This window comes from Nothobranchius furzeri, chromosome 11 (assembly GCF_043380555.1).
Source record: "Nothobranchius furzeri strain GRZ-AD chromosome 11, NfurGRZ-RIMD1, whole genome shotgun sequence".
Lineage (NCBI taxonomy): Eukaryota > Metazoa > Chordata > Actinopteri > Cyprinodontiformes > Nothobranchiidae > Nothobranchius > Nothobranchius furzeri.
The window spans coordinates 35,424,864-35,446,188 of record NC_091751.1 but is presented as its reverse complement, the minus strand read 5'-3'; the positions used below and the strand labels follow the sequence as shown (position 1 = coordinate 35,446,188).

The 21,325-nt window shown below is 47.6% G+C and overlaps 2 protein-coding genes across 2 annotated transcripts in view; both read right to left on the bottom strand.

The window, feature by feature from the left end:
• Positions 1–1,097: 1,097 nt before the first annotated feature.
• Positions 1,098–16,012, bottom strand: cavin4a (caveolae associated protein 4a). The gene is made up of 2 exons (XM_015956512.3): positions 15,443–16,012; positions 1,098–2,552 (listed from the first exon to the last, which is right to left on the bottom strand). The coding sequence occupies exons 1-2, from the start codon at positions 15,848–15,850 to the stop codon at positions 1,989–1,991; spliced, it is 972 nt and encodes a 323-aa protein (XP_015811998.1). The 5' UTR covers positions 15,851–16,012; the 3' UTR covers positions 1,098–1,988.
• A 3,898-nt stretch (positions 16,013–19,910) lies between these two features.
• The window catches only part of LOC107383718 (tomoregulin-1), a 54,313-nt gene continuing 52,898 nt past the window's right edge, over positions 19,911–21,325 (bottom strand). The window contains exon 10 of the mRNA XM_015956505.3: positions 19,911–21,325. This exon is cut by the window's right edge and continues 1,364 nt beyond it. The gene's annotated coding sequence lies outside the window, so the exon portion shown is untranslated.

Sequence of the window (21,325 nt, the reverse complement as noted above, 5' to 3'; positions counted from 1 at the left end):
TCCTCTGAAGGTTTGGTGTTTGCAGACAGGTGAACAACAGGAGTCAGAGAATATAAAACTTCTGACAGCCTGCAGAGGCAGATTAGAGTCGGTCCTAATTACACTCAATCTGAGAAACCCTCACCTGGACTGTCGTCATCGGACACCGTCTGGCCTTAAAGCCTCCAGATGGAGCATCAGGATGAACACCTTCATAAGAAACCTGCCAGATCCTGTCTCGGACATGTCTGCTGCCCCCGGTGGAGGATCTAGCGGTGGTGAGAGCCCATTTTATTTCTTTATTACATAATATTATAAAACTGGTTGCTTTTTTAAACAAAAATAGATATTTCCGTTTTTAAAACTAGATTTTATTAATTTAGTTTGTTTATTAAATAATTATTTTAATGTGACGGTAGAGGCAGCCATTTTTAACCAGCTGATGCTTTTCATGTCAGACCTGATCTGTGAGACGAGGAGTTTGTTAAAAATAAAAACTCAGATTTCTGATAAAGTTGCTTCTCAACTCAGAATACGTTTTTCCTTTCAAAATAAAGCCCCTTGCAGGTAAAACGATCCCACCAGAACTTTTCCTCTCATACTTCATCTGCACAGCGTTTACGCTTCAGATCAGGTGAGTGGACTCTTAAGGCTCCCAGTGTCTAATAAATGAGACAAATCCTCTCCTGACAAACTGCAGCAGACAGCGGGTCGGAGCCGCCGGGTCGGAGGTCAGTCTGCTCCAGAGCCGAGCAGCAGACGCTTTAGAGGTGGAGGGTGGAGTCCACCTCGAGGTGGGGATTTAAACCAGAGCTGCTCCTGCTGCTGCTTCACACATCTGGAAAATAATCCAAGAATTAAATATCATGATGTGGGTGAAATAATCAGAGTTAATGAAGTTAGTTAAACTAAAATCACCAGAGGAAAATCCTGATTTTATGTTTGGTGTCGAACTTTTCAGTTCAAAGTTTATTAGAATAAAAGTTCCCTTCAGAATTAAACCTGAGCGTCTTTTTGTTGACTTTTACTTTCATAATATCTCATCCACTTTTAAAGATATCTTCACTTTTTTATTTGAAAATAAAAGCTGAAGCTCAGTAAATAAAAACCCATAAAAATCCATCAGATAAACTTTATTTATACAAAATGCAAACAAAGTGAACAGATTGATAAATGTTTGAGTAAATAAATGAACCAAAACAGTTTCCTGCTGCAGTAAATGCAGCAAGAACAAAAACATAATTATAAGAATAAAACAAACAGGAAGTGTATTTTCAGAATAAGACACTGTACGGGTGTGAGACGGCCTGATAAAAGAACAGCGGAAAATCCAAACTTCTGTGATTCAGATTAAAATGCGTCTCAAATAAAAAACTTGATGCTTTTTAAAAGAAACTGAATACAAAACAACAAAAATTAAAATAATCCCAAATCTCTGCATCTGCATCTTAAATCCTCTGATGACCACTAGATTAGGGATTAATTAGAATCAGAATAAAAGCCAAAGCTGCACCATGTAAAGATTCTGCTCAGTTTAGTGTCAGAAAGTGAGTTGCTGTGATGGAATGGTGCAGCAGAAACAGAAAACCTGGATAATCTGGTTTCATGTGTGATTTAATCTAATCTAATCTAATCTGAAAGAACTAAACATGCACATGTGTTTTTATTCATTTATCTGGTAAAATCCCTCCGGCTGGTGGCGCTCTAACGTCTGCAGAAGCGCTCGCTGATGTTCTAGTCTCAGACCAGCTGAAGCCAACTTCACTTTAGGTCATAAAAACACCAACATTCAGAAATGACCTTTGACCTCTGGCTTGTTCTGGCACTACTTCCAGACTCACACATTCGGGACCTTTTCTATCAAACTGAACTTTCTTAGCAGATTTTATAAATATTTGTTTTAATTAAGGAACTAAATTAGATTTTGAGACGAATAACTTCTTCATCCTCAGATCCTCCGGCGTCCCGCCTCCTTCTTCCTGCTGACCCTGATTTACTTCCTGTGACCTTTACTCTGCTATACGAGTAGCGCCGGCCTCCTCCACAGGCCCCTCCCTCTTGGTTTCCAAGGAGACCTCGGTGTAGACGACCCCTCCCTCTGGTTTCTCCTCCTTGGCCTCAGCCTCGACCTCGGCGCCCTCCTGGCCCTCGGCAACGGCACGCTCCTTCTTCAGCTTGATGCGGAAGGTCTCTTTGGTTGGAGCTTTCTTGGCAATGTTCTCCTTCAGCCGCTCGCCGGACTGCTTCAGCCGCTCGCCAGCCTGGTGCATCTTCTCCCTCCTCTCTGGTGGCATGACCTTTTCGCCCAGGTTGTGGAACCTGGTGCCCAGGTTGTCTTTGGTTTTGCTCATGCTCTCCTTGGAGAAGGCGGCCTTCAGGGTCTCTGTGCTCTTCACCATGGATTTCTTGAGGCGAGCTGCCCGTGATGGGTCTGGCTCATCCACGTTCAGGCCTTCCTCATCAGAGGAGAGGTCAAAGGGCACGTCGTATGAGTCAGGCTCAACATCCAGACCCTCCAGACCAGGGCTTTTGGGCCCTTTGGTGACAGCCACAGATGGGACCTCGGTTTCCCCCTACGACCACAAACAGAAGAAGCTTTAAGCACAGGGCACCATGACTGGTCCACAATAAGGACACATCAGAGTTTTATTTTAGTTTTGATCAGATTCATTCAGCTTTAACTTTTCCTGACCCTTTTGTTTAGCAGGAACATGTTTGGTTCTGTTTTTGTTTCCGTGCAAGAATCCAGTGCCGGATTCATGAGCCTTTGGGTTCAGAACCAGTGTGCATCATCTGACCCGACTGCTGCAGCAGATTCATCGTGGAGCAGCTGAGATGCTTCACTCAGAATACAAAGGTGAGCTAGATAATGTGACATCATCGCTGCAGTGCTGAAACCCAGCATCAGAGGTTAAGCTCGGTTAAAGGTGAAGACCTGGGTTGAAGTTTCCTGCTTCAGAACCACCAGGAATCAGCGATGGCAATGACACGGTCACAGATGCACCAAGTTCTAATCATCTAAGGGACTGAGAGGGAGCCACTGCTAAGGTGATGGCCATCTTGAATTACTCTCACTCCAAATGTGTTTTGGTCGAAGAAGAACATCCAGAGGTTATTTTCATGCCGGTGATGGTTAAACATCAGTGAACTAAAGGGTTTGTTACTTCTCACTAGCAGGTTTGCTGTGATGTCGGAGTTTTCTCAGCACTGATGAAACCGACCCTTTTATCCATCACAGATACGGTTAAACTGATCAGATAGAGAACCTCATCTCCCTCCGAGGTTCCCTGTCAGACCTGACCTACAGCCCTCTGCAAACACACACAGATCAGCTTTTTCGATTTTTACAGAAGAGAAACCGGAGCGCGCCGAGACCGGAAACGTCTGACAGGAAGAGCAGGAGTAATAATAACCACACTTCAGGTATTTATAACACCTGTAGAAATCCTCCTGCTGCACATTAACGCCATCCAGTACCCTCAAAGCCCTGAAACCTGGAGGAAGCAGGCCTCACAGGTGGGCTCCATCTGCTGCATCCTACAGATGACCTTCATGTGAAAGCCACTTAATCATGTTCAAGGCCAAGCACCTACAGGGATCGCCGTCATTAATCAGGGCGGGGTTGTCGGAGCGAGTCCAGACGTGTTGAATGACACAATAATTACAATGTAGGTTAGGACTCGTATTAATAACTGGGGAGGAAGAGGCTGACAGGAAGTTCAGACCATCAGAACCAGCCGGCATCGCCACCCATCAGCCGTTACCCTCTGATCAGCCACAGAGATGCATCCATTATTAAAACCATCAGTGAAAAGACCCGAAATGGAATATATGGATTAAGACGAGATCCTGACCAAATGATCTCAAAGTTTATAAAGTTCCTATTTATCTTGTTGATAAATAACACAACATAAAACTGGTGCAAAATGATCCAAACAGCTTTAGACAAATAATAAAAGACTTATAAAAAATATCAGTAAGACAATAAAAACTAAATCTATTGAGATGGAAAAGTAGAACAAAACACAACGACTGAAAGATGAGAGAAATAACAAAAAACTGCCGAATAAAAGAGAATTATAGAAGAAATGATGTAAAAAATCAAATAAATGCTTTAACAAAAAAAACATCTAAAACAAACAAAACTAATAAAAATAGATAAAACAGAAAATATGTTATTTAAGTAGTAGATTAATGATGCTGGAGTAGAGTCAAGCAGCAGCTTCTGAGCCCAGAAGATCCTTCTCAGAAGAGGAGCGACCATAAAAGATCTTAAACCAGAGAGTTTGGGTGAAGCCTACAACAGATGGACCCAGTAAAACATTCCAGGTATCCATATAGAACCTGGAATCTCGGCGGCCGGAAACCTTGTTCCGTTGTTGCAACTACAACCTCCACACACTAGACGTCGCTTTGGTGCTCCACATTCTACCTCTGACTATGGCTATGAGTTAAATGTCCACTTCATAATCAGACGGTGTCAGGTTCCATCCCCACTCAGTCTGTGACTGCCGTTGTGTCCTTGGGCAAGACACTTCACCCACCTTTCCCACCCACCGGTGTACGGCGGCCTCACATCCTTCAGTAACCCCCCAGGACAGCTGTAGCCACATTGTAGCTCATCACCACCAGAGTGTGAATAGTTGAAAGCCTTGGGGGGTTCTAGGACCTTAAAAGGCACCATACCTGCTTCTTGCCCTTCAGCAGCATCTGAAACAAAGCAGCTTCCTGGTTCAGCTGAAGCTGAAGCTCTGAACACGAATTAAGGCGTCAGAATAACCGACGGGACGTTAGTCCTGAAGAAACCCGACACCCCGAGGGTCCATCAGGTCCAGACAGAACCAAATTGGGACCCAGAGGCTGCTGCACAGGCTGGTGGTGACTCTGTACAGTAGGGCTATTCAACTCCGGGCCTGCAGGGCCAGTGTCCAGCACGTTTTAGTTTGAACCCTGCTGCAACACATCTGATTTCAACTAGCAGGTGATTAACAGGCTTCTGCAGAGCCTGATGAGCTGCTGCACAGGTGTGTTGGAGCAGAGAAACCAACAAGCATCTCCTGGACCTGGACCTGGACTACCTCAGCCCTGGTCCCCGATGATCATCCAGCATGTTTTACATGTGTTCTGTGCTCCAGCAGGTGACCTAAGCATGGACTCACATGGAGCAGGAACCACACCTGGTTTTTGAGTTGCTCTGGCCTGAATATTTTCTTCATGATGCTTTTTAGAACAGACCAAAACCTGGACCCTGAACCTAAAACAGAAGATGTGCCCCCTACTGGCTGGTTCCTGGTTTTAAGCCCCACCACTCCGTATAAACAGATGGGACCTTGTCCCGATTAAAAACCTTCATAAATATGAACAGATCATTTAGTGTGATGCTTTGTGGAGGCAGTTGGGTCAGCAGGACCTCCAGGTGTCAGGACCACCTCAACAGCTACTCAAACAGAAGAAGTGGAGATACCTGCTCTACTTTTGTTCATGTTGATGGTTAAAAACGGTTATTTTTTGCTGCTGTCATGACCTGCAGAGCACGTTAACATCACAGCTGTGTGGTTCCTTTGGGCAGGTGTGATGTGGAGCAAACCTGGTCAGTTCGAGAGCGTCTTCACACCTTCCAGGTGGATGGAAAGTTAACGATTTGTAGACAATCACCAGATGATAGAAAATAAGACAAAAATACATTTGAATCTCCTATGAATGCAGGATTGTGTGTGCATGTTTATATCAGAATCCTGGTTTGTTCCCAAAAGCAGGAACGTTTTCTGTTCCTCACCTTCAGCAGCAGGTGAGTGGGACCGACGCTCGCCTCTCGCTGCTCATTGATCTCTGCTCCCAGAGTCTGATTCTGGGTGGCAGCATTTAGGGCCTGTCCCTTTTGGCAGCAGATGGGAATGCTGCCATCCCAGAATAGATTCCTCTGTCACGGATCCACAACAGCTGCACATGCGGCTTTGGTTTCCATTCTGGAGTTTGGACATTAGGAAAGACAGAAGCTACTGACAGTGCCTCTGCTGCTCATCAAGATGACTGGAGACAAGTGGGGACCGAACAGGACTAGAGAGGACGGGATGGGATGGGATGGGTTGAGATTAGACTGCACGGGAGAGGAGAGGACCGAATAGGACAGGATGAGCCAGGAGGACAGGATGGGATGGGACGAGACAGGACACAACCCAGTGTTTCCCCTACATAGGCTCAGGCTGTTGTTCTTTCTCGCACCTGTTTTAGACACGCCCATGACGCCCATGACTGTTTCCCAACCGGAACTCTAATTTAACCACAGATAAAAATCCTTCCTGGAGTTTTTATCTATGAAGGAAAACTAAAACGTTTCTGCTTTACCGTTAACGGGAGGCGTTCTGACTCTCAGATGAAACCACGGTTCTGATGAAGATAAAAGATGAACTTTTAAAGTGTTTAGAGATTAAATGGTCTGAATATTTAATCACACAAATGTTTTATAAAAAACTTTAACCCTTTGATGCATAATGGTCACTACAGTGGACAGGTACTTAAAATTGTTATTTATTTATTTTTGCTATTAAGCACAGCTGTTGAAGACTTTATTGCATTTGAACCCCTCCATTTGTACTTCAGTAAGTCAAGCCAACATATTTCATGTTCAGATTGCACACTGTCCACTGAGGTGGACATGTAATAAATTATTTGTAAATTAAATTTTACAAAAAACATGTAAATATGAAATTTGTTTCATTCACACCTAAAGATGAATGAAAAAAAATGTTTAAAAAATCATGGTTAAAGATTTCATAATCCATGCATCAAAGGGTTAAATGACTCAAAACTAATGAGCTGGGGTGAACCAATTAAAATCCTACAGATTAAAATCCTACAGGTTAAAGGGCTCTAGGTTAAAGACCTCCAGATTAAAATCCTACAGGTTAAAATCCTACAGGTTTAAGTCCTACAGGTTAAAGACCTCCAGATTAAAATCCACCAGATTAAAGTCCTCCAGGTTAAGGTGGTCCTCTCATCATTACGATGCTCTGACATGAATGTCTGGCATTTGCTGCTTCTTCTTTCTGTAATGATGCTCTAGCTTTCAAGGATTTTTCTAACTATAAAGCAGAAGATTTTATTTACTGCTGAAGGAACTGAAAACTGAAGCTTTTGGTTTCAAAGAGAAGAAACCAGAAGAGATTAAGTCAGAAAAATTATTAATATCAACTGAATTACCTAAATAGAAACGCTGCAGAGCTGATCAATAACTAAAATCATGAGAATCACAAACCGAATGATGAATAAAACTTCTATCTTGTCCTTTAATGAATGCGAGGCGAACACATTTGTTTTGTCCTGGTCGTGTTTTTGTTTTAGTTTAAATCAACTCAAATCCTGATGAAATGCGACTCTTAAGCGCCGTGCAGTTCAGAGAAAGTCTTACAGCTACGGTGGCCCGCTCATGAGTTTGAGAGTGTAATCTCTCTAGCCTCACCCACACGAAGCTTAAAGCTGCCCTACCAGTTAAAACACGTCTTTATTATGATCATCCTACCAGTCCTGAAGGAAGCAAGCTTGTTCTGTTAGACCTTGAAGCGGTCACAATTCACACACTGAGGAGGGGTGACGTCAGCCGGGAGGTCAGGTGTTGTGATAAATTGTGTTCCCTTAAAATATTCTGTCCCCCCATGTCGGGAAGTTTGCTTTCAGGCTATCTTCACAACATTTGGGATGGACTTCTACAGGAAAATTATGTAATGTAATGTAATAATGTGATATTTTAAATCTATATGTCCTCCTAAAAACACGCTGGAGCGTGTTTGGAGAGATGGCAGGCTGCAGGAACGAACAGAACGAACGCACAAAAGGGAGGAGACTTGGGTTGAAGGACTAATGGACACGTTGGGACTGGATCAGGAGTTCTGGTACAAAGAAAAGACGAATGAACAACTTGAGGGGAGTCAGGGAGTTGGGGGGACACCACTCGGAGGCTGATGTCCAGCGAATAGCGGGCGGGGATCTTAACATTTATGGCTGATAGACATGATGACGACCTGTCACATTTGATGCGTCTTTCATTGTTTATTATTCAAACTAACAAGTTCAGAAACGGTGTAGCTAGTCTCTTCTACTGCTTAGTTGAATTAGCAGACCCCAGGCTTCCAGGGTGCACTGCTGCTCTCTGCTGGTTCTTTCAGGTTACAGTCATAGTCCAAACGTACAAAGTGGAGCTCGTATGTCCCTCAACAGTTACTGTATTTCAAGATGGTGGATGACCATGGGGCGTCGACCACAGTTTCTGCATTTAAAAATGTTAAATTTCAAGCCGAGTGGATTATTTACAAATGATGTTGGTGAGAAATAGTTTGTGAATTGGAAACACAGGATTTGTAGTAAACAGGTAAACATATTACACACTGGGGATTTAAAGCTGCAAAGGCAAGTATGGAAAACAAATGAGCATAAAATGCCCCTTAACACTCCAACATGTTATAGCTATAGATGTACTGTGGAGAAAAATCTAAAAACAATAAAGTGATTCTCATATTTGTCCAAAAACCTCCACCGACAACCAATTCAGACCAAAACCAACCACTGGACCATCCGGTTGTCAATCTCACTGAACCGCCACACTTCCTCGGATCCTCTAATCATAACACACTCATGTATTCAGCAGCAGAACATCACTGGTGTGAGAGATTCTCTGCTCAACAAACTCAGAGAAGGAGAAACAGCCAGCTGCTACCACTTTAGCTTTAGGACAAACTACCAGAGTCCAAAAAAGAAAATCACCATTTGAAGTCTCGAACAACAACAGACTGGTGTTTAGCACTATCTCGTTTCATCCATCGCGGGTTTCTGGTTCCGGCCAGAGCCGGATTAACGCAAAGGCAAAGTAGGCACGTGCCTAGGGCCTGATTGGCTGGATGGGGCCCAGACAGAGGGACAAAATTAAAAATAAATAAATCAAAAGTAAAATGTACAAATGTCCTATGATAGAATTTGTAGATAGGACTCCTATCTACAGTTTATTTCAATATTCATTAATTAACTAAAAATAGTGACAATATTTATCTTAACCATAGACTGTTACATTAGCTAAGTCCCATTAACGCCAGCCCATGACTGTAGCCTACAACTTGGGCGCCACCCAATTAAGGATGTCAGAGAAGCGGTCAGAGTCAGAGCGGGACACAACAAAGCTAGCAGGTGTTTTTGAGTAGGCTAACTTTCACGATGCTTTCGGGTGCGTCAAAACGTAAAAAGAAAAAAAAAAATGAAGAGGAACAAAAGAAGAGACAGCGGGAGGCCTTACAGAAGTTTCTGTCGGGCTGCTCGGGCAGCCGTCCGACAGCTGTGAACCTGCTCGAGTCAGCAGAGCCAGAGGCCGAGCCAGACCCGGAGGAGACACGACCCGAAGACGCGGTGGAAGATGCGGCGGGAGATGCGGCGGAAGACGCTGTAGCACCATCGCCGTCAACATCAACGCCTTCGCAGAAGGACGAACTGGAAGAACAGCAGCCAGCCAGAAGTGAGCCCAATATACTGAGCCTCTAGATCCAGAAAGGGTGTTAACAAGCTACCCATCTGATCCTGCAAAGTGGTACCAAAATGATGACAGGATGCGTGAGTACTTTGCACTAAACCATTCCTCTCAAAATATTGGATATTCTTCTGCATCACAGAGGAAATCTGGAGACATAAACAGAAGCTTAACCAAGGAACATTTCGTATTATTATTTTTTAAATATTTTTATGAATGTTCAAATAGCATAACAAACAATAAGTTCTGTCAGGACTCAGGTATCTCCCGGCTGACCTTCGGACCACAACTCCCGACATGCCCCTCGTGGGGAGCTCCCAGCGTGCTCCTCGCGGGGATTCCCTCCACGTCACAGCCAAGCAAGGCTATATATGGAAGACGCCGTGACCGGCTTCTCATCTCAGTCATCGTTTCTTCCTCACAGAGATACGACCAGAGAAATAATAAAACTGTTAAACGTCTCACCTTGTTCGTCTCCTTCATCCAGTCTGATCAGCCTGACAGGATGACTGAGATCCGAGTAGATTCGACGGAGATCGATCGTCTCCGCCACGAGAACGTGCAGCTGCGTTCCATGGTAGATCAGCTCAACACCAAGGTGAACTCCTTGTCCGACCACACCCTGCGTCTATCCACGGCTCTCACGGCTCTCCAACAACAGGCAAACGATCAGCAGCAACAGATCGCTGCACTCCAGCAGCCAACCCGCTCTGCTCCTAGGGAGGAGCCCCACTTCAGCCTGCCGGAGAGGTGGAACGGGGAGACGGGGAGCCCCGATGGTCTGCTCGCCACGCTGGACATGCAGTTCGAGTGCCAACCTGGACGCTACCCATCTGCGCGCTCCCGAGTGGCGCATCTCACCTCCCTGCTCTCCGGATGCGCCGCGGAGTGGGCTGCTGCGCTTTACAGTTCCAAATCCCCTGCCTGCAACGACTATGCTGCGTTTGTGTCCGCTCTCCGGAAGACCTTTGTTCCCCCCAGCAGCGAAGTGGGAGCAGAGACACGCCTTCTCAAACTCCGCCAGCGAGAACGCTCGGTGTGCGCTTATGCGTCGGAGTTTCGCACCATCTCCGCCAAGCTGCAGTGGAATGACTCCGCTCTGCGGGCCGCCTTCCTGGAGGGGCTGGTACCCTACATCCGTGATGAGTTGGCGGGAAGGGAGCTGCCTCAGACCCTGGATGAGGTGGTTGATCTGGCGCTGCGCATCGACCAGCGGGTTCTGGTTCGACCCAAGTTATCCACGCGTCCACCCAGGACGCCGGTGCCTCGCCCTCGTTCACCCACGCCAGCTCCTGTACCCATGCTGGCGGAGGAGCCCATGCAGCTCGGCCACCTTCCCCCCGAGGAGAGACAACGACGGTGGCGTGAGGGCCTCTGTGCCTACTGTGGCTCTCCCGACCACCGACGCCTGGACTGCCCGCTACGATCGGGAAACGGGGGGCCCCACTGAGTATTGGGGTCGCTCAGTCTGGGTCTTCTTCTACCCCTGTCGCTACTAACCATCTCCTTATTCCTGTCACCCTCCTCCATGGTGAGGTCTCACTCCACGTAAACGCATTGGTGGACTCGGGGGCCGCAGACAATTTCATGGACCTAGATCTGGCAAAACGCCTACGGATCCCCCTACAACCCCTGGAGAGAGTTATACCAGTGACCTCGGTGGACGGTAGGCCTCTCCAACCCTACCCAGTCCGAGACCGAACCCAGTCACTCCGTATGATCACCCAAGGCCACCAGGAGACCCTCCATTTCCTGGTCATTTCTGCTCCCTCTTCTCCTCTAATCCTGGGGTTCCCCTGGCTCCATCTCCACGACCCTCATATTTCCTGGTCCCAGAACCGCCTGCTGGGCTGGGGGACCTCGTGCCAGACTCACCTCGTTCCTCCTCCATCCTCGGCGGGTCTTCCGGACGGGGGCACCGGCTCCACACCGCCCCACCTGCCGCTGCCCTATCGGGACCTGGCCGCGGTGTTCGACAAGCGGCGCGCCACCTCCCTGCCACCTCACCGGCCATATGATATGGAGATCAAGCTGCTACCCGGAACCAGTCCTCCCCGCGGGTGCCTTTTCTCTCTCGCGCCTCCCGAGACCAAAGCGATGGAAGAATACATCGCCCAGGCCCTCCAGCAGGGGTTCATCCGACCCTCCTCCTCTCCGGGTGCCGCTGGCTTCTTCTTCGTGAAGAAAAAGGAAGGCGATCTTCACCCCTGCATAGACTATCGGGGTCTGAACAAGATCACGGTCAAGGACCGCCATCCTCTGCCGCTCCTCACTACCGCTCTGGATGCCATCTCCCAGGCACGGATCTTTACGAAACTGGATCTCCGGAGCGCCTACAATCTGGTCCGTATAAAGGCCGGGAATGAGTGGAAGACCGCGTTCATAACACCCACCGGCCACTGGGAGTTCCTGGTTATGCCCTTCGGACTATGCAATAGCCCTGCTGTCTTCCAACGTCTCATTAATGATGTCCTCCGCGACGTGCTGGGACGGTGGGTGTTCGCCTATCTGGACGATATACTGATCTACTCCAAATTCGAGGCCGAACACATCCATCATGTTCGCGCCGTCCTAACCCGGCTCCTGGACCACAACCTGTACTGTAAACCCGAGAAATGCTCCTTCCATCAGCAGTCCATATCCTTCCTGGGCTACATGATCTCGGACGAAGGGATAACCATGGACCCTCAGAAAATCCAGGCGGTGAAGGACTGGCCCTTGCCAACCAGCCTGAAACAACTGCAGAGTTTTCTGGGTTTCTGTAACTTTTACCGCCGTTTTATAAAGAACTATAGCACCCTCGTAGCCCCTCTCACCTCTCTCACTCGACCAGGCTCCCCTGGCCAGCTGTTTCGTCTAACTCCCGACGCCATTCGGGCCTTCCGCCACCTGGTCACCCGCTTTACCTCGGCCCAGATCCTCCGCCATCCAGATCCTGCAGTTCCCTTTGTGGTCGAGGTCGACGCTTCTGACGTCGGCGCCGGCGCCATCCTGTCTCAAGGCGGGCCCGACGACAGGCTCCATCCCTGCGCCTACTTCTCCAGGAAGTTTTCCACCACCCAGCAGAAGTACGGTGTGGGCGACCGTGAGTTACTGGCCATAAAATGGGCATTGGAGGAATGGAGGCAGTGGCTTCTGGGCACCACTCGGCCTTTCACGATCTGGACTGACCATCAGAACCTGACCCACATTAAATCTGCCAAGCAGCTTAACCCTCGCCAGGCTCGCTGGGCCCTCTTCTTTGAACCCTACGACTTCCATCTCGCCTACCGCCCGGGAGCCAAGAACCAGAAGGCGGACGCCCTCTCCCGCCAATTCACCCACTCCACGCCCTCGTCCGAGCCAGCGCCAATCCTCCCGGAACACCGCTTCCTGGGCCAACTGAGGTGGCCGTTGGAGGAAGCTATCCAGAACGCCCTCCGGGACGACCCCGCGCCTCCAGAGACCCCCGCGGGTCGCCTCTATGTCCCCACGGCCTGTCGCAGCGAGGCGTTGTCCTGGGCCCACTCATCACGCCTGTCTGGCCACGCTGGTTTCTCCAGAACTCTTAAATTCCTCCAGCGAGCCCTCTGGTGGCCAGGCATGGCGAGGGATGTGAAAGAATACACCAGCGCCTGTGACGTCTGTGCCCGCTCCAAGAACCCCAACCAGGCCTCGGCTGGTGCCCTCCGACCTCTTCCGGTGCCCAGCCGCCCCTGGTCCCACGTGGGGCTGGACTTCGTCACGGGTCTCCCGCCGGTCAATAACCTCAACACTGTCATGACGGTTACGGACCGCTTTTCCAAGTCTGTCCATTTCATCGCCCTTCCGGGTCTCCCCTCAGCCCAACGCACAGCGGAACTGTTCCTGGAGAACGTGGTGCGCCTCCACGGGTTCCCAGTCGACGTGGTCTCGGATCGGGGGCCCCAGTTCACGGCTCGGTTCTGGAAAGCTTTCTGTCGGCTGCTGGGAGCATCGGTCAGTCTATCTTCAGGCTACCACCCGCAGACCAATGGCCAGACGGAGCGGGCTAACCAACAGCTGGGTCGGTACCTTCGTTGTTTTGTCTCGGCTCAACCCTCGCAGTGGCCTAAATACCTCCTCTGGGCGGAGCTGTCCCACAATCTTCATACCTCATCTGCCACTCGGCTGTCCCCTTTCGAGGTCTGCTATGGCTTCCAGCCCCCGGTCTTTGCCCACCAAGAACCCGAGGTCGCCGTTCCGGCAGCGGAAGCCATGGTGAGACGCTGCAAGAGCGCCTGGATCAAAGCACGAGCCTCCATAACCAGAGCTAACACCAGCTATGCTCACCAGCATCTCCGTCAACACCGTCCTGGTCCCTCCTATGCTCCTGGGGACAAGGTCTGGGTGTCCACGGCTGACCTTCGGGTCCGTGCCGGGTCCAAGAAACTCGCCCCTCGGTTCCTCGGCCCATACCCCATCCAAAGGGTCATCAACCCGGTCACGTACCGGTTGCGGCTGCCGGCTACTCTCCGCATCCATCCCACCTTCCATACCTCCCGGCTCAAGCCCTACGTGGAGTCCTCCCTTCTCCCGCCTCCGGCTCCGGCGCCGCCTCCTGCCCGCTTCCTCGACGGTGAGCCTATCTACACCGTCCGGTGCATCCTGGACGCTCGCCGCAGGGGTCGGGGCTGGCAGTACCTGGTGGACTGGAAGGACTATGGCCCCGAGGAACGCTCCTGGGAGCCGGCTCGGTCCATCCTGGACCCTTCCCTGATCTCTGACTTCTGGGTCCGCCGGGGTCGCGCTGGGACTTCTGGAGCCGTCCCTGGACCGGGGGTCCTGTCAGGACTCAGGTATCTCCCGGCTGACCTTCGGACCACAACTCCCGACATGCCCCTCGTGGGGAGCTCCCAGCGTGCTCCTCGCGGGGATTCCCTCCACGTCACAGCCAAGCAAGGCTATATATGGAAGACACCGTGACCGGCTTCTCATCTCAGTCATCATTTCTTCCTCACAGAGATACGACCAGAGAAATAATAAAACTGTTAAACGTCTCACCTTGTTCGTCTCCTTCATCCAGTCTGATCAGCCTGACAAGTTCACACTCAGAAAATTGACACAGAATTTCTGATTCAGCAGAGGCAACAGCCTGAATGAGCATAAAACAAGATCAAAACTTAAGATAATGTTTTCATTTAATTAAAATACTTTCTTTTAAGATTATAGATTGTACAAAATTTATACTATAATAATTTAAGCTGTGTGTTTATAGTTAGTTTTTGCGCCTTTAAACATGCTTCAGTCCATTAAGATGCATCTATTTATTCTTGAATGTCTTTCCACTATCATGTGATTAATTTGTCAACATTTATAAATGTTGTAAGTTATTGTATTTAGCAGAAAATCTTTTTAATTAAATGTGTTGAATAAATGTAAACAGAGCAAATAAGATAAACATATTTGCTCTGTTTTCCATAGTTTAATGACACCTAGTGGTTATTTACTGGTACCGCCTTGACAATGGCACTCCCAATCGATAAGATGAGGATAATTTATTAGCATTTAATACAGCTGTGTAATGACGTATAAATTATTAATGTAAAAACAAAATGTCTGATAGAATGTTTAACATAAAACACATGACTTATTTTGGCATACAAACAATCAATCTGTAACCAAAGACTAGGCCATGTAAAATGTGAATGAACTTTTATAAGTAACTTTGGTAAGTTTCAGATTTCACTTCATTAAATAACATTGATGGGGGGGGGGGGGGGGGGGGGGGGGGCTAAAAATGCAGCCTGCCTAGTGTAGTCCATTTATTCAATCCGGCTCTGGTTCCGGCAGAAATGTCTTGGGGAGGATACCTGGGGGAGGGGTGACCGTGTTTGTTTGAAACCTAGCTTGTGCTGTAGATGCGCTACAGCAGCTTTAAAGGAAACTTGAAAAGTTCTAAACCTAACCTGAGTGGAGCTACGGAGGTGTTCATGTCCTGCAGGACTCTAAACTCACCTGGTAGATGACGACTCTGAACTTGTTGCGGGTCAGCAGCTCGTCTTGTGTAGATTCCACCTTCTTGACCCGCACATTTTGCTTCTCGACCCGCGAGCGGACGTCCTTGACGTTGGCGCTGACTTTGCGGGTTTTCTGCAGGAGCTTCTCCACCGTCCCGCTGGTGTCGCTGTGGTCTTTGGCCAGCTTCAGGACATCCCCCTGGACGGTCTTGATGTTGTTCTCCAGCTCTTGCTGACGCTCCTCCATGCGCTGCTGGCTGGACTGGACGTTGTCGATGATACCGGCCACTCGTTCTAGCAGAGACAGGATGGTCAGGGCGCTGATCGGATTCCCTGCCTCATCTTCCACCCCAACGATCTCCAGCTTCTCCTGGACACCCATTGTGCGGTGTTTCAGCTGATCCATGGATGTCTGGAGTCTTAAATACGTGTAGGCGCGTGGTTTAGTCCGGACCCTTGAAAGGGATCGTTGGGGTCACCAGCAGGAGTTTGGACAGAGGCAACACCCAACTGCTGCGACCCAAAGCGAGGTCTGGGGACAGGAGAGAAGAGGAGCTCCACCCATCCCTCCTTTTAAAAAGGTGTCAGGATATCGAGGGGACCAGGATTCAGCTCTCAGTGGGATGTGGGCCAGGCCGTAAAATAGCATCAGCGGTTAAACTACCCCCTCAAGCTAAAAATATAAACTCTTTGTAAGGTGACACTCTGACATTTTGGGACTATGCAAACCAGCGACGGTGGAAATACCCACCCTGCACTGCTTTCTCCTCATGCTCAGTGATTCCTAATTTCCCGGTTACGGGAGGTTTGCACATGTTAGCAGCTGGTGAGACACGTACATCACCAGCAGCTACAGTTGTCTGTTCTGATGACTCAGAGCTGGAATGTTTGATGGGATTAGAGTCTGCTGCTCTGCCCTTTCTGCTTTCCCCTGGGCAGCACAATCCAAACGTTGTCCGCGATTGAGATCTGAAGCTCTTTATAAAGATGACTGACAGTTCCAGAGCAAGAGGAGGAGTTTCAGAGGGGTCTGCAGCTTACACACACACACACACACACACACACACACACACACACACACACACACACAAGCTGCAGGTTTGTCCTCTCCTCTCTGATGGGTGCCTCTCTTCTTGCCCTGATGGACCCACCACTCTGAAACAGGGTCCATATGGACATCTCCTTAGATCTTTTCTCTACTTGACCTTGACCTACCCTCAGCCCTACAGACTGAGCTACACAAGCAGACCCTTAGAAGATCTATAGAGGTTTTCATGATGTTGAGACTTCACACCTAATCTAAAACCACCTGTTTGGGGTTGGAACATAACCCTGATGAACACCAAACCAGTGCTCTACTGAGCTAGAAGCTCCTGCGATCAGAAGATTCTGAACTAGAGTATTTGTCTCCTCAGACACCCAGATCCAACAGCATCTCGCTGGAGGTTTGAGGTAAAACTCACTGAAACTCTTGGATGTATAAAGATTTATGTCAGCAGGATGTAAACACTTCAACCAACCTTCTTGATGACTTGGACTGACTTGTGATCAATTTTTCTTCCTTGAACTTCAGTGCTCTTCTGTGCCATAACGTTGCTTGTTGAATAAGCCATAGTTTCATATGGAGCAGGAGCAGGAGAAGGAGAAGGAGCAGGAGAAGGAGCAGGAGTAGGAGAAGGAGCAGAAGTAGGAGCAGCAGCAGGAGCAGGAGAAGGAGCAGGAGTAGGAGAAGGAGCAGAAGTAGGAGCAGCAGCAGGAGCAGGAGCAGGAGCAGAAGGAGAAGGAGCAGGAGTAGGAGAAGGAGCAGGAGAAGGAGCAGGAGAAGGAGCAGGAGTAGGAGAAGGAGCAAAAGTAGGAGCAGGAGCAGGAGAAGGAGCAGGAGCAGGAGAAGGAGCAGGAGTAGGAGAAGGAGCAGAAGTAGGAGCAGCAGCAGGAGCAGGAGAAGGAGCAGGAGCAGGAGTAGGAGAAGGAGCAGGAGAAGGAGAAGGAGCTGGAGCAGGAGTAGGAGAAGGAGTAGGAGTAGGAGTAGGAGTAGGAGTAGGAGCAGGAGCAGGAGCAGGAGAAGGAGAAGGAGCATGAGAAGGAGGGGAGCAGGAGCAGGAGCAGAAGGAGAAGGAGCAGGAGTAGGAGAAGGAGCAGGAGCTGGAGCAGGAGCAGAAGGAGAAGGAGCAGGAGAAGGAGGGGAGCAGGAGCAGGAGCAGGAACAGGCAAATACCAAAACACAAGGAACCGACAATGAGTGGAGAACTGAACTGGGGTTGAAAGCCTGTGGCAGTGACGAGGAAACAGGGAACAGGTGTGGTTTGTTTTCAGGGAAGAGGGTGGACGTACAGAACCAGATAAAACCAGATACAGAAACACAACAAGACATCAGGGGTGTGGCAAGGAACCTTGCCTTGATGTCTTGGCCCCACCCCGGTTGCCTAGGAGATACGTCATCGGGAGTCACCAAGACGTGTTCCAGTTGGTTCCAATGTTCATGTTCTACCGAGGCGTGTGTTCTCCGTTTGCTAGCCGTTTAGCTAGCTGAGTAAGGATACACGGGAGGTGTCTTGTAGCCTAGCCTTGGTCAAAAATTACCCACAATACACCGCAGTATTTTGAAAAAGACGGCGGATCAGAAGCCGGCAGCTACTTCGGGGACAATTTTCAAGTTTAAAAGTAAGTCAGCTAATTTAAAATGTTTTTTTTAGATCCAAAGAAGTTATCTATTGTTGGTTATAGTTGCTTAGTAGTTGCAGCTTCGGTGGCTAGCGGGTAGTAACTCACTTATATATTTAATTTAATAAACATATACACATTTATATATTTATATTGAAACTAATTCATATAAAATATAACATCTCCTGTGTCACGTGACGTTACGTGACCGCCGTGGAAGCTGCGGTCACGTGATGCAAGTCTGTTCCATTTAACTGTTTTCTATGACCAAGGAAGGACAGTGTCCTCGTAAGCAAGGCGTCTGGCCTCGCAAGACATCGCCTCATAAGGCCAGGTGCCTTGACATTGAGAAACACCCTAGAGCTAAATGCTGAAAGAAGCAGGGAAAAGCTAAATAAGGCTGCTAAAAGTAAAACGGGACTGGATGAGGAGAAAACAGAACTGCAACTGTACTAGAAGGCTGGGAGAAGAAACTAAACCATGAACTATGAAAGACACGGACCAAAGAAGAAGTCTATGAACCACCGGGGCAGAGTGGCTGAGGGGGCAGCAACATAAAGGGTCAAAGGTCAAGACCACACCAGGAGCAGAGCTATGATTGCTGGGAGACAAGGCAGAGGGGACGTGGACAGGACACGAGATGTCTCTAAGTTCTCCAACACCCTAACCATCTCCTAGGTTTCTGACAGAGTTCTCCTAAGTCCTTACAAGCATGTTTTTAAACATGTTTTGACCTTTTGACTTTCATATCAGAGACTTCTAACTTCTCACATTTTACAATTTATATGAATCCGCTTGATGGATTTGATCCTCCACACATCAGACCTCCAACCAATCCTGAGCTACTCAATCCAAAGTCACCTTCCCAGTCGTCATCACAGGACTCCGACGTTCTAAAAGCAACCAGGAAGTCACAGCTGGTGGATCCCAGGAAGAAAGTCCTGGTGAAGGCTGATGAATTTAACACACCCCCCCCCCCCCCCCCCTTTGTCCCTCAGGTCCAGAACCAGGCCCAGCTACAGCTCTGAGTCCAGAACCAGGCCTAGCTACAGCTCTGGATCCAGAACCAGGCCCGCCTAAATCTCTGAGTCCAGAACCAGTGATGAGTTCTTTACTAGAGAATTAAACTCGTTCTTTAGACTCAGGAGCACCGGACATAAACGATCCAAGACGCTTTCACATGAACGAAGCTCGGAGGCTGGTTCCTCAGACTGGTGGTTAAAAGGGTTCTACTGGGTTCTGCAGCTGCTGCTGTCCCCCGAGCCTGTAAATCTATATATACAGAGGCGGCGTGCTTTTAACCCTCCTGCAGAAATACCACACTCAAAGGTATTTTTTCTATAGAGAGAGACGGAGAGCCCAGGACCGGGACCAGGTCCAAAACCAGGCCCGGCTAAAACCCCGGGTCCAGAACCAGGCCCAGCTACAGCTTCGGATCCAGAACCAGGCTCAGCTAAAGCTCCGGGCCCAGAACCAGACCCGGCTAAAGCTCTGGGTCTATGCATTTGTACCAAGGAAGCTTTTGTCTCTCGATTGTTTCACCTTCTTGTGCAGGAAGTATTTGGTCGGAGGCACTGGTGGCGCCGGTGTTCAGCAGCCTCTCTTCCATCAGTGTGCCCCAGGGCAGCTGTGTTGTAAAGCGCCTTGGGGGGGTTGTAGAATCCTAGAAGGCACGACACAAATACTGGCCAGCCTTCCCTGTGTTTGAGCATCATGTGATGCTGGATTAGAGACTAGAAGGAAAGCTGTCAACGTTACAATAATCTCAGAATAAACGGCTTAAGTAACGGATCAGAACACAGATGTAGATAAAAACTATTTTATTTTATCCAAAAAGCTTCTCATGAGTTTACATGCAGAATATTAACAAGTCAGAGACGATCTAGTCACACTTAAGAGTCACGTCTGTGATAGCAACAGGAAAAACTACATTCTGACCTTTGACCTCTACGTACACACCAGACAGGACAGAAAAAAACAAAAAAAAAACATCTCTATCTGATCTGGGGTCAGTGACGACTCACATTTATGAGGCAGGAAAAGGTTCGTTGTTAAAATCAGAAACACGTTTGGTTTCAGTTGTTTTTCAATTAAAAAACATTTTATTTGAGCTCCCGTCTGACCCGGTTGTTAACTCAAGAGTTTTAATTGGTCCAAAAGATTTCAGTGGAACGAGAATTTCTCATCACCTGCAGATTTCATGGCAGTAAGACTGATGCATAGGTTAACAATACAATCAAACCAAATATCAGTTCTTCTAATCAGTGAAAAGTAAAAATCACACAAACTGGTTTGCTGCTAAAATGGGATTTTCTTCATCCTAAATACTTTTTCAACTCCAGTATTCCACCAGACTGCAGCTGGTGGAATACTGGACACAATGTTCCTGGGGGAGTTTGGAAAATGTTGCATAATAATAATAATAATAATAATAATAATAATAATAATAATAATAATAATAATAATAATAATAATAATAATAATAATAAATAAAAACCCATAATAATAATAAATAATTATAATAAAAATAAAAAACTTAATAATAATAAACCATAATAATAATAATAAACCATAATAATAATAATAAAACATAATAATAATAATAACAACAATAATAATAATAATAAACCATAATAATAATAATAATAATAATAATAATAATATACCTTGAAGGGCTTTACAGGAAAACTGAGTGGAAAACTCATGAATGTATTTTCCTGCTCTTCTACAGTTCTTTTGCACTATTATCACATTCATCATTTTACTGTTTCATCAGATATTTTGACCTTATGGGTGAGGACAAGCACAGGTGTGTTAACAGGGCTGCATTCCATTTAGAGGAAGTTCTGCTTGTTTACAGAACAATCAGCAGCAGCAGGAATGGAATGCAGCCCTGGTTCCTCAGCGTGTTCTAGTTGTTTCAGATACTCTGCTGTGGAACAAACCTTTATTACTGGTTTAAAACTTAGGACGTCTTTTATGTATTTATTTTCTTGTGAGATTATTTTTCAAATCGGCGCATTGTTGAGAAAACGTTCTTCTGTAGCTAAAACTCAGCAAAGTTTCATTCAGTAGAAAATGTTTTATTTTACTGTGTCTGAACATGAAAATACATCAGAACAATACAAACGTGCACGGTTCTCCTGTTATTCTCCTCTCACGTGCACGGTTATCTTATTCTCCTCTCACGTGCACGGATCTCCTCTTATTCTCCTCTCAC

Excerpts from the sequence above, each read along its gene's own strand:
- cavin4a (XM_015956512.3), bottom strand. The coding sequence starts at position 15,850 with ATGGATCAGCTGAAACACCGCACAATGGGTGTCCAGGAGAAGCTGGAG. Across the intron at positions 2,553-15,442 it reads TCAGAGTCGTCATCTACCAG|GGGGAAACCGAGGTCCCATC; the intron begins GTGAGTTTAGAG and ends TTGTGGTCGTAG.